Source organism: Peromyscus maniculatus, chromosome 2, assembly GCF_049852395.1.
Source record: "Peromyscus maniculatus bairdii isolate BWxNUB_F1_BW_parent chromosome 2, HU_Pman_BW_mat_3.1, whole genome shotgun sequence".
In the NCBI taxonomy this organism is placed as follows: domain Eukaryota; kingdom Metazoa; phylum Chordata; class Mammalia; order Rodentia; family Cricetidae; genus Peromyscus; species Peromyscus maniculatus.
Genome location: NC_134853.1, coordinates 166136286 through 166151940, shown reverse-complemented (window position 1 = coordinate 166151940; position 15655 = coordinate 166136286). Strand labels below are relative to the sequence as shown.

Genomic DNA, 15655 nt, shown 5'->3' with positions numbered 1-15655 from the left:
CTTATCTCACAGACTTCCCCGAGTAGAGAAGACCACAGTCTAGTCATATTTAGGAGCATAGAAACCTGGGCCTGCAGTGTTACTTGTGAGGAGACCTATATCCAGTTTTCTAACCCTGCCTCCCATTTTTCTCATAGGTCAAAACTCTCTCGCAGATGCCCGAGCCAGCTGAAATACTAAGCTATTCTGCTGAGCCTTGCTCGCCTTGGACAGATAAAGAAAGTGTTACCTCTCATTCTCTTTGTGATTCTTAACGGTTATTCTTGTCTGTAATCTTGTGGCTTAACTACTCCTCCCTTTCATCCAGCACTTCTCTAGCTCTCCTGTTCCCTATCTCCATGGTTCTGTACTCTTCTTTTTCTTGTGCTAAGACTTGTAGCATGTGGCCTAAGAAAAGGGGAAAAAAACACTACACATATTCATGCACACTCACATTCACACACAAACCCTGAGGGTCCAGCAAATCTCCAGATTGTTTCCCAGTGTACTTCCGCTTCTTTTTGAATGATAGATCCCCTTATAATCACTGTGTGTCTGTTGTCTCTGTGTATCTCTGGTTTTCAGGGTAATATCAATCTCTCTCTCTCTCTCTCTCTCTCTCTCTCTCTCTCTCTCTCTCTCTCTCTCTCTCTCCTCTCTCTCTCTCATTCGGTTTATGATAATACTACTTTTTCCTGGGTGGCTTAGAGACTAAGAGAGGAGACATTTGGCATGTCAGTCCTTGAGAAAAAAATTTGCTTTTCCCTCCTTCTGTCTCTTTATTTGGTGGCTAATCCCTGCATTTCCATTCAGGGAAAGCACTGTGGGAAACTCAGAAATAGGATTTATATTCTCTATCCAAACCAGGGCTTAGAGCATGGATTTATAGAGAGGAAGAGACAGAAGGTCCTTTGTGATAGGCCTGGACAGTGGCTGCTGTTGGCCCTTTGAGGCCAGGCTGCTACAATGGATTGGGCGGTGGGTCATGAGGGTGATCATTAGAGGATGGGCTAGAGTTGCTCACAGCAGAATCCTGCAGACTTTCTCCTCCTCACTGGGAAGAAGGGTTTTGTCTTGGAGTTTCGCAACTCTGTTCTTAGCATTTCCGATGCTGGTCACACTGTTTGGAATTATGTGATGTCATGAACACATTTCCCACAAGGGGGAGTGGGGGAGTGTTTGACTTCTGGGGATAAACTGGATCAATGTTGATATGAGAGTGCTGAGTGCAACTTGTGATTGTTGTAGCTCCCTTTGGTCAAAAAATTGTAGCTTCTGCATAAACTTTGAAGTCACCATTGGAATCCAGTGGCCATTCCCAATAATGCTTGTCATGGCAGGCTTTGTTTTCTGGATGCCAGGATTCAGTTACCACCACCATTCCAAACAAATCAGAAGACAACACTTAGGGATGAGAAGGAGTGTCCTCACCTGTCTTGTGGTTTGCTGTTGGATCCTGCCCTGCCCACCCCCCACTGTTTCCCATGTGGTTTGGAAGTACCCCCTTAGAAAGAAGAATTCCCTGCTCCCAGTTTCTGTGGCTTCTAACAAACCAGGTCAGGGTTCAAGAGACCATCAGAAAATCATGCTCTTCCTTTACCTGCCAGTGTTACGGGACTGAGTAGAGCACAGAAAGGCCCTGGTTTGGATCCTTCAGTTGCTTTCCAGTGACTTGGGGCTCATTCATGCTGCCATTTACTGGTCTTGCCAGCCTGTTTCACCATCACTCAGGCACCCAGGAAAGCATCTGCTCACCTCCACTCTGGGAGGGTTCTTCACCTGAGGGTAATGGTGGAATGGATTTCTTTCTGGTCAGGAGCTCATTCACCACTGCAGAGCAGCCACTAGGGAGGTGTGTGGGTATGCAGACCCTTGCTTCTGACCTCTCAGCGGGGCTTCTCTCTGAAGAACAGGACTCCCAGCTCTGTTTGTTACTGTTGCCTTGCAAAGAAAAGGAAAAGTGGACCATGGAGAAAAGAAAGGGCAAAAATCAGACTTTTTATCTAAAAAATTGATCAACAAATACTTTGGTGGGTTTTTAAAACTTCCTTTCTCTCTTTAAAGCATAGGTCACTAACTGTAATGTTACTTGTTTTCTAAGCATATGTATGAGATTTTTAATGTAGTTAGAAGTCTCTGTTGTCTAATGAACACAACATGCCCCTCTGGTGTATACTCAAATCCAGCAGGCTCTGTCTGTGCTTGAAGACAGCTTCCTGGACCAGAACGAAATCTAATTTCAGGGAAATGAAGAGAAAAGGTGACTTTTCAATGGAATCACTGATGTTGCTGCTGTTACGCAGTTGGATGGGTCCGTGTCTGTGGTGAGAGGTGTGAAGCCTGAGGGAGAGTGGATTGTTCACGCACTAAACCCTGCAATGACTTGTGTTTTCTTAACTCTAACAAAACTGGTTTAGAAAGTCTTTGCTTTGCAAATATCAAATGTTAGAGTGAGCCAAACTGGACCGCCCCTTCACGTATGCCCAGATAAGGCAGCCTCATTAGGAGACCGGGAAAAGTGGGATTGGAACTGGGGCACATGTGTTTCTCTCTGCCACTGGTGGTGCCCCTCTTTCTGTAGGGCCCATGCTCAGATTGGAATCTGAGCAGTTGGGCATGGATGTTCCATTTCCAGACAAGCTCACCTCTGCTTTGAAGCTTTGAAAAAGGAAGGACCTATGTGGGAGATTTTTGTGGTTGCCATGGTAGCAGGAAAGTTAAGACAACTAGACTTTAAGGAAACTACCTTTATTTATATATATATAATTTTCAAAGCACTCTTTTAAACAAAAAACCTAGAATAAAAACCTACAAATTACAGAAAGTGAATGCTGGTTAAAATTAATCATCCTCCCTCTTCCTTTATTTCTCCTCCTTCCTCCCAAGCAAATAGAGCCTCATAACTAACCCTGACCAGTGCTCAGGCCTTGCCTGCTTCTGGGAGACTACCCTGGGAGTCAGCCAGCTCTCAGACCCAGACTGTGCGGGCCAGGCAGTCCTTGCACAAGGTTAGGCAGGAGCACAGGCCAGGATGCTTCCGAGCAGCCCCTGAACCCATCCGTGAATGAGAAACTTGAGGGGAGTGCTGAAGGTCCATCAGCCAAGAAACCATTCCTTTTTCTCCTTCAGCTGCGTGGATCTATATATCTATTCATTTTCAAGATTTTTCATCTTGTTTAGATGAAAGAATGAAGGATGATTGTGAAAGGTCTTTGAGGTCTAAAAACAGGTGATTCCTGGAATGTATTTCAAAGCATAGACTTTGTTACCTGCTGCTGCTTGTCTAATTTACAGGGAGATTTAATTTTGTAAGGTGTTTGTATATTTATACAGCTGTAATGAATTGCACATTGGACTGATGGGATGATTCTGCACTGGGTGGCGCCTGTTGGGACTCTTGCAGTCCCTCGTGGGTGCTGTGCTCTGGCTCTCCTGAACAATACCAGGGCTGGGTGTTCATTTGGCATGGGTCCTTCACTTTTCATTTGGGTTCCTTTTTGAAATTGTAATCTTTAACTTGCTCTATGAGAAGAAAAGAATAATTATGTTGCTGCTCTTAGAAGGTCTGCTGAATGCATTTGAATTAAACTCTGGCGCTGTGAAGTGCAGCCATCTGCCATAACCAGTGATCCGCCAAGAGTGGGTAAGACCATGACTGTGGAGCAAGTCAGAGATCATCAGCTGAGAGATTATTGCTGTTACTGTTCAAAAGGCCATTTATGAAGTAGGTATTTGAGCTCTATAAAATCTTGAGAGACCCTAATTACTTCAAGAAATTAAGAGTTGATACAGAACTGGTGTTAAAAACACCAGAGGTTACAACTAGAGGTTAGGGGTGCAGCTTAGTGATAGAGCACTTGGCAGTTGTGTGATGCCTTTGGTTCAGTCCCCAGTGCCGCAAAGCAGAGACAAAAAGCCTCCTGGTAGATAGCTGCTCAGACAGAAAGTCCAGGCCGAGGTTGGTCTCATGCCAAACCCTGGATGTTACACGTTGCTTGTCGTGTCTTTAATTGGGTGTTTGTTTTTTTTTTCTCCATGCTGTGTATTCTGGCATCAGTTCTCCCAAGGAATCCACCAGCCTTCTCATGGTTACACATTGTCTTAGACTTTGTGGCTCTAAAGTACTTGTCTGTTGAGAGCCAAGTCTCTCATCACCATCCCCATGCTGTGACAGAACCCATGAAGCATAAGTGGCCTTTTTGAACCAAGACTTTGCAAACTGATCTCTCCCCAGTGAAGGAGTTGAGCACAAGCAACAATGTACATTATTAATTTTGGATTTCATTTTCATGTTTTATTTTGTAAATATCTGATGTTTGGAGCTTGAGTATACAAAATGTAAATACAGTTCTTGTATTTGTACTAATCCTGATTCTTTTGCTGTATAGCCTTAGATGTGTAATGCAGACATTATCTAACTGTGTATTGTAACCTTGCATCACAGAACTGCTAGTGAACGAGGTAAAATTAATAAAGGTACAACCAGTGCATCAATGACTCGTGTTTTAGTCTTGTGCCCTTTGAAAATCCATTGTAAACTAGTTTTGTTTCTTACAATGATAATTCTTTATTTTTTATTTTATTGTATTTTATTTTTTGTTTTTCAAGAGAATTTTTTTGTGTAGCCCTGGCTGTCCTGGAACTCACTTTGTAGACCAGGCTGGCCTTGAACTCGGAGATCTGCCTGTCTCCTCTTCCTGAGTGCTGGGATTAAAGTCATGCAGCAGCACCACCTGGCTTATTTTTATTTATTTGTTTATTTTTTTTTTTTTTTGGTTTTTTCGAGACAGGGTTTCTCTGTGTAGCTTTGCGCCTTTCCTGGAGCTCACTTGGTAGCCCAGGCTGGCCTCGAACTCACAGAGATCCGCCTGCCTCTGCCTCCCGAGTGCTGGGATTAAAGGCGTGCGCCACCAACGCCCGGCCTTATTTTGGTTTTTTGAGCTAGGGTCTCACAGTGTGATCCTGCCTAGTTCACCTGGAACTTACTTATATAGACCAGGCTGGCCTTAGACTCACAGAGATCTGCCTCCTTCTGCCTTCTGATTGCTGGGATTAAAGGTGTTTGCCACCATACATGGTAATAATTCTTGTCTAAAATAAAAACCATGGTGTAGCCTACAGGTTCCTTTCTTTCTTTCTTTCTTTCTTTCTTTCTTTCTTTCTTTCTTTCTTTCTTTCTTTCTTTCTTTCTTTCTTTCTTTCTTTCTTTCTTTCTTTCTTCTTTTTGGTTTTTTGAGACAGGGTTTCTCTGTGTAGCTTTGCGCCTTTCCTGGAACTCACTTGGTAGCCCAGGCTGGCCTCGAACTCACAGAGATTCACCTGGCTCTGCCTCCCGAGTGCTAGGACTAAAGGCATGTGCCACCACCGCCCGGCACAGGTTCCTTTCTGACATAACTAGAAAAGTGTATATGATACTATTGTTTGAAAGAGTTTCTGCCAAGTGTGTGAGCAACTATTTTGTCTAAAAGATGTGGGCATTCTCCTGAAGCCCCTTTTTGTAGAACTACCCATGTTCAGTTGTATTGTACTGGAGTCTGGGGGAGGGTGGGGAGGGTAGTAGTTTGAAATTTGCAATGAGCTTCTCTTTGTAAGTAGAGCACAGGCAAGGGACCATGGTTGTGGAAGGCTGTACCTAAGCAAAAGCAATAATGTGGTCAGGTGTGGCAATGCACACCTGTAGCCTCAGAACTTGGGAGGCTAAAGCAGGAGGATCAAGAGTTCCAGGCCAGGGCTGGGAATGTAGCTCAGTTGATAGACTGTTTTCTTAGCACACACAAAGCCCTGAATTCAATCTCCAACAACACATAGATGAGGTATGGTAGCCCACAGCTATGATCTCAGCCCTCAGGAAGTATAAAGGCAGAAGGATTAAGAGTTCATGCCTATCAAATTTCAGGCCAGCATAGCCTACAAAAACAACAGGGATGTGTTCAATGGAATTTGAGTATCCAACACTGTTGTGTTTCCACCACAGACTGCAAGCAAATATGCCTGTGGCCTCCACTGCGGCGAGAGGTGTTCACATGTATAACACTAAGTGGAAAATGTTCAGTGTATTAATGCAGTGGTCGGCTCAGAAAAGGAAGCCGGCATAGAATTACTCTTCAGGAATAAGGTTTATTAGGAGGGTCTCAAGACCAAGATCAGGCCGTGAAGTGATAGGGAGAGCATTAGAAAGAAAATGGTGGAGCTGAGAGATGGCTCGGTAGTTAAGAGCACTGACTGCTCTCCCAGAGGACCTGGGTTCAATTCCCAACACCTGAATGGCAGCTAACAACTGTTTGTAATTCCAGTTTCAGGGAACCCAACACTCATGGCAAAACACCAGTTAGTCATTAAAAGAAAGAAAGAAAATACGTATGTATGTGCATACATGTGCTTGTGCACATGCACATAAGTACAAATGTGAAGGGTGCCTTAGAAACCTAGAGAAGTGGTTTATTAAGAGTAAGAAAAAAGCCGGGCAGTGGTGCATGCCTTTAATCCCAGCACTCAGGCAGGCAGAAGCAGCCAGATCTCTGCAAATTCAAGGTCAGTCTGTTCTACATAGCGAGTTCCAGGACAGTCAGGACTATATAGAGAGACCCCATCTCAAAAAAACAAAAGAGTAAGAATAAGAGGGAAGGGGGCTAGAGAGATGGCTCAGTGGTTAAGAGCACTGTCTGTTCTTCCAGAGGTACTGAGTTCAATTCCCAGCAACCACATGGTGGCTCACAACCATCTATAGTGGAGTCTGATGCCCTCTTCTGGCATAAAGGTGTACATGCAGATAGCGCACTCATACATAAATAAATCTTTTTTAAAAAGGGGAGGCAGGAGGGAGTGGGAGGGGTAAGAGGCCAGGTGAAAAATCACTATAGCAGTCCCCAGAACAAAGAGGGTGCTATCCACAAGCTTCTAGGAGGTGGTGGGAGGTTTAACACCACATGATTGAGTTTACCATAGCACATGGAAGAGCCAGATACCAGTTAGGGCAGTACTGACAGTGTCTGGCTGCCTGTCCCAGGGAGGCATTGCCTCATCTCTTCAGGCTGTGGGATCTGGTCAGAACCATGTAAATGTCGTTGTAGGAAACAAAGCCAGGTCTTGCTAGACAGGAGGCATCTAGTTAGACTGTGGTCGGGAAGGCCCTCTTTTTTTTTTTTTTTTAAATGCCGAATGGCAGTTTATTGAAGGAGGCCTTAAATACAGGCTTACAGCACAATGGGAGAACCCAGGAGGGCAGAAGTTCACTACAGATGTTTTACAATCTTGCATCGAAGCTGTTAACGCCCATTATGTGGATACACAGACAAGGAACTTCCCTTAAGCATTCAGGAGGGTGAAACCTGGAGGGGATTAGCATAGGGAGGATATCAAGGTCACGGTCCGCAAGCAAGGCCACAGTTATCCAAAACCGGGGGCCAGGGCCCTACAGGTCCCCCTTTAACTAATAAGTGAGCTTCTGACTTAGGTTGCATGGGAAGTCAGCAGGTCACCGGGAAGGCCCTCTTGAGAGAGAGCACTCAGTGCGCCCTGCATCACAGAGTATGCCGTGTAAATCCTGTTAGGGAAGTCTCCAAGCAGAAAAGTCAAATCCTTTGGACAAGGCAGCCGGTGTGAAGCCAATAAAGGGGAGAGTGACAGGCGTTTCCTGGAAGTTGCTAGGACGTGGCGAGAGAGGACTAAGAAGGACTTGGCGTTCCATTAGAGTGAAATGGAAAGCTAGTGAAGGCATCTGAGAAGCCTGTGACAGGTTCTTGCAAGATGAAAACAGTCTGGGATTCATGCAGGCAAGAGTAGGAAGTGGCCCCTCTATTCCAGAGATACTGTGGCATGGAAGAAGCAGGATATGCAGAGAGGTAAGATCAGATTCAATACATATTAAAGATAGAACTAACATACATTTAAAGCTGAGTGTGTTAGGCCATCAAGATGACCCAGTAAGTAAAGGTACTTGCCACCACGCCTGATGACCTGGGTTGTAGTCCCACTTTTCAAGATAGTAGGAAAGAACTAATAACTTTTTTTCCCTTTTATTTTATTTTACAATACCATTCAGTTCTACATATCAGCCACCGGTTCCCCTGTTCTCCCCCCTCCCACCCCCTCCCCTTCCCCCCAGCCCACCCCCCATTCCCACCTCCTCCAGGGCAAAGCCTCCCCCAGGACTGCAATCAATCTAATATACTCAGTCCAGGAAGGTCCAGTCCCCTCCTCCCAGACTGAGCCAAGTGTCCCTGCATAAGCTCCAGGTTTCAAACAGCCAACTCATGCAATGAGCACAGAACCCGGTCCCACTGCCTAGATGCCTCCCAAACAGATCAAGCCACTCAACTGTCTCACCTATTCAGAGGGCCTGATCCAGCTGGGGGCCCCTCAGCCTTTGGTTCATAGAGAACTAATAACTTCTACAAGCTGGTCTTTGACCTCTACATGCACGATCTGGCACCCATGCCCACATGCATACACATACATACAAAATGAAGGTAACTTAATTTTTTTCTAATAAAAGTAGGCTGGCTAGAGGAGGGAAGTGTAAAATGAATGAAAATTTTTTTTTTTTTTTTTTTTTTTTTGGTTTTCTGAGACAGGGTTTCTCCGTGTAGTTTTGGTGCCTTTCCTGGAACTCACTCTGTAGACCAGGCTGCCTCTGCCTCCCAAGTGCTGGGATTAAAGGCGTGCGCCACCACTGCCCAGCTAAAAATTTTAATTAAAAAAAAAAAAAAAATTAGTCCGGGCATGATGTTTCATGCTGTAATCCCAGCATTTATGGAGGCTTAAACACGAAGATTTTGAATTCAAGACCTGCCTAGGCTACATAGTGAAGTTTTATCACAAAACAAGAGAAAGAACTACCATGTTTGCTGAAAATTTGCATGGAGCTGGAGAGGAAAATGGAGAGCAGCTCACTGGGTATGTGCCTCGGCAGAACAACAGTGTCGCAGCTTCCTGAGGTGATGAAGATGGCAAGAGGTCTTTGTGGAGGTAAAGGAGCCACCCAGGCAAGAAGACCTGACAGGAAGCTGCTGAGAGTCAGAGCACTTGACTTCATAGAGTTCAGGAAGAGGACTTCAGTACATGAGGGTCCCACAAACAGGAAGAGGGATGGGCTTGAAGGTCTCCAAAGTGACGCTTGGCCGCCAGCGTGAGGAAGTATCAAAGAGGAAGGATTCAGTTGCCACATCCTATGAGGCTGATGAGCTAAAAACATGGGCTGAGCAATGGCCACAGGCTTGGGCAACAGGAAAGGGAGTCACTCATTACCATCACTATTCATTTTAGAACCAACTGAGAAAAGAATATGGTAGATGGAGACCACATCATTCCTTTTTTTATTCTGTTTCTTATTTGGGTGTATTCACATGCTATGGTTTGTATATGGAGGACCACATCATTTTTTTTAAAATTCTGTTTATTGTTTGTGTGTATTCCCACACTTTGGTTTGTGTGTGTGGAGGTAAGAGGACAATTTGAAGGAGTCCATTCTCTCCCACCAATTGGGTCATAGGCATCAAATTCTAGGTTTTCAGGTTTGGTAGCAAGTGCCTTCACCCACTGAGCCATTCTGCTGGCCCGTCACTGTTACTATTAATAAAACTGCTACTAGAAGATGCAAATTAGGTTTGGGGCAAATATAGTTTGTCTAAATCTGAATCTCAGTAGCTGAGTAGTTGAGGGTTTGGAGCAACTCTTTGTTTTGTTTTTGAAACAGGGTCTCCTGTAGCCCCAGGCTGGCCTTGAGCTTGCTATGTAGCTGAAGATAGCCTTGAACTCCAGAACCTTCACCTCCCGAGTGCCAAGACATCAGCCCTGCACTACCTTGCCCAGTCTATATGGTGGGGGAGGCCAAACCAAGGCTGTGTAAACTAGGCAAGCACTCTTACCAACTGAACTAGGTCCTGTCTCCCCATCCCCTTACTTCTGGAACTTTGAGGATTCTGTTAAAGTATAGAGGGAGAGGGTGCGGTGCATGTATGTGTTAGTTTGGTTTTTGTACCACATGCATGCCTGGTGCCAGGCCCGAAAAGGGCAACAGATTCCCTGGGACTGGAATTGTGAGCCTTCTTGTGGGTTCTAGAATCTTCCCAGGTCTTCTGGAAGAGCAATAAGTGCTCTTTTTTTTTTTTTTTTTTTTTTTTTTTTTTTTTTGGTTTTTCGAGACAGGGTTTCTCTGCGTAGCTTTGCGCCTTTCCTGGGACTCACTTGGTAGCCCAGGCTGGCCTCGAACTCACAGAGATCCTCCTGGCTCTGCCTCCCGAGTGCTGGGATTAAAGGCGTGCGCCACCACCGCCCGGCAATAAGTGCTCTTAAACCACTGTGCCATCCATTCAGCCCAAAGATGACCTTGAGCTTCTGGTCCTCCTCTATCTACCTTCTGAGTGCTTTGGTTATACTTGTGTGCTGCCATGCCTGGCTTTATGTGGTGCTGGGAAATGAACCAGGGTCCTCTGGAAGAACAGACAAGGCTCTTAATTGCTGAGCCATCTCTCCAGCTCCCTGGCTTACAAATCTTTATCTTCCAGCCTCAGCTCCCTAAGTGCAGGGATTTGGGTGTGTGCCATATGCTCAGCTTTATTGACAATTCCTGTAGAGGTTTTTTAAATATAACTTTTAAAAAAAGATTTATTATGTATACAGTGTTCTGCCTGCAGGCCAGAAGAGGGCACCAGATCTCATTACAGATGGTTGTGAGCCACCATGTGGTTACTGGGAATTGAACTTAGGACCTCTGGGAGAACAGCCAGTGCTCTTAACCTCTGAGCCATCTCCAGTCCATCCTGTGAGGTTTTTATTGCAAAGGGAGAAAGGAAATGGTGTAACTAGAAGGGGAGGATGGAGCCTGGAGGAAGAACTGATTTTCAAATCTCAGCCTGTCTGTGAGCACTAGGTGTAATGTCGGGCCATGTATCCCTTACCCTCAGCCAGACTTCAGTGTGAACTGGATAGTCATCTTTGAGTTCGTTTTTACAAAGGTGGTTACCTGGCTTCGATCTTATCTGAGGCCGCCCTGTCTCTCTCCACGCTGAGGAGAGCCAGGCAGTCTCGAGGAACTGCACTTTCATTGTTGCTGTAGCTCTCTGGCCTTTATTCATTTATTTAGTGTGTATATGCATTCCTGTGTCACTTCTCAGGTACTTTTCACTTATTTATTTATTTGTTTGTTTATTTCTTTAAATCAGGGTCTCTTGTGGGCCTGGAGCTCATTGAATAGGCTAAGTTGTCTGGCCCGGAAGCACCAGGGATTGTCTGACTCCACCACCCCAACACTGGGGTACAGATCACCACGCTTGGCTGGGACTCAGGTCCTCAAGCTTGCTCAGTAAACACTTTATCAACTAAGCTACAGCCCAGCCCAGTGTCTGTCTTTTCTTAACATTCTTTTTATTGGATGAGACTTCACAGTCTCCCTTTGTAACTACCTTGTCCCTGCAGAACCCTGAGTACCTCTTGTGAGCACTTCACAAGCTCAGCCCTCTGGCTTTGAGCTTTGTATTTACCCAACCCCCACCCAACCCCACCCCACACCCCACCTCCCGGGATGTGTGTGTGTGTGTGTGTGTGTGTGTGTGTGTGTGTGTGACAGAGATAGAATGAGTGTGTGTGTGTGTGTGTGTGTGTGTGTGTGTGTGTGTGTGTATGTGTGTGGAAACTACTTTCTCCCTACCCTGCCTGCAGCCGTTCAATTTCAGGAATTACACAGTAAGTTCAGTGGCAGAGCAGAAATGTTCAAGTCTGTACCAAGTCATTGCTGACACACCCTCTTACGTAAGTTAAACAAAGGGCTCGGCCCTGGGAGGATTATTTGCTCCAAGGGAGCAGGGTGTTTTGCTGTTTTGGAGTTTTGTTCTGAGGTGTTAGGGATTGAACCCAGAGCCTTGTACTTGCTAGGCAAATGCTCAACCACAAAGCTACAGCTCAACCCTTCATGTTTTGAGACAAGGTCTTTCTGGAGCTCAGGTCGGCCTCACTTGCAGTTCTGGCACAGCCTTCAGAGAGCTGGCTGTGTCTGACCTTCCTTGATGTGCGTGGTGAGGGCAAGGCAGAAAGGTTTTGAAGTAAGTTAAGTTTTAAGCATCCCATACAGCACCCTTGTCAGTGTGGCCGGTGTCCCCAGGGTCACTGGCCTTGGTCTCATCTCTCTGAAGCCACTCTACTATTATTTCCAGCAATCCTGGGAAGCAGTAATTTTTTCCTTTAGTGCCTTATCATAAAACTGGACAATCCAAGTAAGGGTTTAACAGCAGTAAATTAAGAAAAACAGCTATTTGATCTCTAAGTATGTGTGCATACAATAATGTCTGTTCATTGGTGACTTAGGAACTCCAGATGTTTAGTCACATTGACTCAGCATAATTCCTCCCTTGTTAAATCTCAGACTAGAGCAATCAATCTGTTCCTGTAACAACTGTGACGGTAAACCCTTGCCAGGAGGAAGGAGGAAGGAGGAAGGAGTAGCCAAGAACTTGGAAGGTGTGCATGTCACCAAGCCTCTCTTAAAAGAGCCACGCTTCCGTTAAATGGCTGCTCTGCCAGACTCCTCATTGAAAAATTGAATGCAGGCTTCCATTTGAAGTCAACCAAACTCTCTAACACACAGACGTAGCCAGGGTTACAAGTCGTAAGTAGGCATGATCTTGTCCAGCTGATCCTGTTTAAAAAAAAAAAAAGAGTCCAGGGCCTGGGGTTAAAGTTCAGTCCCTCCACGAACTGTTGGCTGGGAAAGTCAACTCCCTGAGCACCTCACACAAGAGGAAGAATTTTCTTTTTCTAACTTAAAAACATTTCTTGTTTGTACTTAAATGCATGTGTTTTGCCTGCATATGCTTGTGCACCGTGTGTGTGCAGTACCCAGAGAGGCCAGAGGAGGGCACCAGATTCTCTGGAAATGGAGTTACAGGTGGTCGTGAAGAGCCACAGTGTAGCGCTCTTAACGACTGAGCCACTTCTCCAGTCACAATAATGGTTTCTTGGTCAGGAGATGTAGCGTGGTAGAGTGCTTGCCTAGTATACATAAAGCCCCGTCTTAATCTCCAGCAGCTGTAAAATGGGGTGTGCTGATACACATGTCTGTAATCCCAGCATTTGGGAGGCAGGGGCAGGAAGATCAGAACTGAGTTCCAGGCCATCCTAAGCTACACGAGACCATGTATGTATGTATGTATGTATGTATGTATCCAATATACATATGTATTTGTTATATAGTTGTATGTGTGTGTGAGAGGGATTGATTTTTTTTTAATGTTCACTTTTTTAAAATTTATTTATTTTATGTATCTGGTGCTCTCTTTATCTGCATATACACTTGCACACCAGAAGAGGGTATCAGATTCCATTATAGATGTCTACATGAGCCACCATGTAGTTGCTGGGAATTAAACTCAGGACCTCTGGAAGAGCTGCTAATGCTCTTGACCACTGAGCCATCTCTCCAGCCCCCGGAAGATCAATTTTTTTTTAAAGACAGTCTCACTATGTAGCCCCAGCTGGCCTGGAGCTCACTATGTAGCTTAGGCTGATCTCGAACGTTCAACAGCCCTCTTGCCTCTGCTGTACAGGTACTGGATTACAGGAGCGAGCCACCACATCCAGCTAGCTCTGCAGAAAGTGTTCATAGACTCAGCTCCTCTGCCTTTGTGTGCATGTGCTTTGGCAATAAGGAGACTGGAGCCAGGGCTTTGCGCCCATCGTTGGGTTATACAAGACTCCCTTTTTTTTAATCACCTGTCCTAGGAGAGCAGCAAGACAGGCTGGAGCCCACGGTCACAGCCAGAGGACTATTGTAAGCCAGTGGAGAGCCATCCTTTTTATCTCTGTGACGCCTTCTCTTAGATTTTCTGAGCTGGATTTGTCCTCATTTGCTAGAAACCTAAGTGCCAAATCCAGCCTGTGAGACATAAATGCCTGTGGCATCCGGTACAGGAGTAATTGCAGTGTTCTGGCCCTCCAGGGAAGGCAGCTGATCCAGCTCCTCCTGCTTGCTGGTCCTGCTCCTTCCCATTGGACTTGAAAGGAGGCTCACAGCTGGTGTTGTGGCACAAGCTTGTGATCCCAGGAGGTGGAATTGAGAATTGCAAATGTGAAGCCAGCCTGAGCTACAAAGTAAGAGACTGCCTAAAGAAAGTAGTGACTGGCTTACTTTTGTGCCAGGCCCACTACTGCCAACATGCTGCATGCTCCTAACTCAGTGGTTAAAAGGACCTGCTGCCAAGCCTGATGGCCTGAGTTTGATCCCCAGGACCCACACTGTAGGAGCGAGTGCACAACTCCTGCAAGTCTGACTTCCACGTGTATGCTACACACACACACACACACACACACACACACAGACACACACACACACGAAATATGAGTGTGCTGGGCCACACAGTAACTAAGGCTAGAGGTGTAGTTCAGCGATCAAGTCCACAGCCTGCACGAGGCCTGCAGTGGGAAGGCCTGCAATGTGGGCTCACAGTGCCAAGACAAAAAACGTAAGGCTGGACTTTATGATTCATGCCTGCAATCTCAGCACGTGGGCGGCTGAGGCAGGAGGACTGCTGGAAGTCTGAAGCCACCCCAGGCTACAAAGTGAGACCCTGTCTCAAAACAAATGAAAATAAAGTTCAAGCTCCGACACCACAAAAACTTTAAAAGCCCGGAAGAAGCCAGGGCTATGTACTGTCTTCAACAAGCAAAACAACAACAAAACATTAAAGCACAAACTCGACCCCTTTTTTGGCCCTCAGGGCCTTCCAGAGCTGGACAATGTGTTGAGGGCTATAAGAACAGAGAAGCTTCTGGAAACAGCTCCCACCTGGTACTCCCTTGTCCCCACCCTTGTCTTGGAAATAATGGTTTGACCAGCTGAGGTGGGGCCAGTTTGACTGTGTTGGTCTTTACAGGGGCTAGAGGAATGAGGACAACAGGCACGGGCCAGGGAGAAACAGAAAGACACGCAGAGAAGGGAAGGGCAGGAGATGCAGGGCAGCAGGGCAGGAGCAGTTGGTAGAGTGCTTGCCTGGCGTGTACTAAGCCCTGGGTTCAATCCTCAGCTCGGCCTAAACCAGGACTTGTGACTGGTGAGATGTTAGCGTGAGTGGCCTTTGTTAAGCAGGCACAAAGGCCTGGGTTCAGATCCCCAGGACGCATGTAAAGCCAGAGCATGAGCAGGACTGGAACCCCAGTGCTCCCCCTATATGGAGAAGGGAGGCACAAACACAAACACATACAAGGGAAAGACAGCAGAGAAGACTCACGCCCAGCTGCTGGGATTATGGGTATCCACCATCCCTGGTGCTGAGGATAGACCCCGGGTCTTTGTGCTTGGTAGGGAATAACTCTGCCAACTGAACAATAGGTCATGACCTCCCAGTTTACTAAAAAACCCAGGCTGCCCAGGCAGTTGTGGCACACGCCTTTAATCCCAGCAGAGGCAGGTGGATAACAGTTCGAAGCCAGCCTGGTCTATAGAGCGAGTTCCAGAACAGCCAGGGCTACACCGAGAAACCCTGTGTCAAAAAACCAAAACCAAATCAAACAAACCAAACAACAACAAAAAATCCAAACAAAAAAACCACCACAGGTTGCTCTTCCAGAGGCTCCAGGTCAGAGTCACCCGTGGTGGCTAACAACTGTGGCTAACAACTGTCTGTAACTAAAGTTGCGAGGAATCCCGCGCCCTCTTCTGACTTCCCTATTCACCAGGCACGCGTTA

General features: G+C 46.0%; 1 protein-coding gene across 15 annotated transcripts in view; it reads left to right on the top strand.

The window, feature by feature from the left end:
- Positions 1 to 4473, top strand: part of Kif1b (kinesin family member 1B) — a 143067-nt gene extending 138594 nt beyond the window's left edge. For all 15 annotated transcript variants that reach the window (XM_076563513.1, XM_076563506.1, XM_076563510.1 and 12 more), the window contains one exon: positions 138 to 4473. In XM_076563513.1, coding sequence (XP_076419628.1) covers positions 138 to 180 — 43 coding nt within the window. In that variant the 3' untranslated portion in view covers positions 181 to 4473. The remainder of the gene's footprint in view (positions 1 to 137) is intronic.
- Positions 4474 to 15655: the final 11182 nt, after the last annotated feature.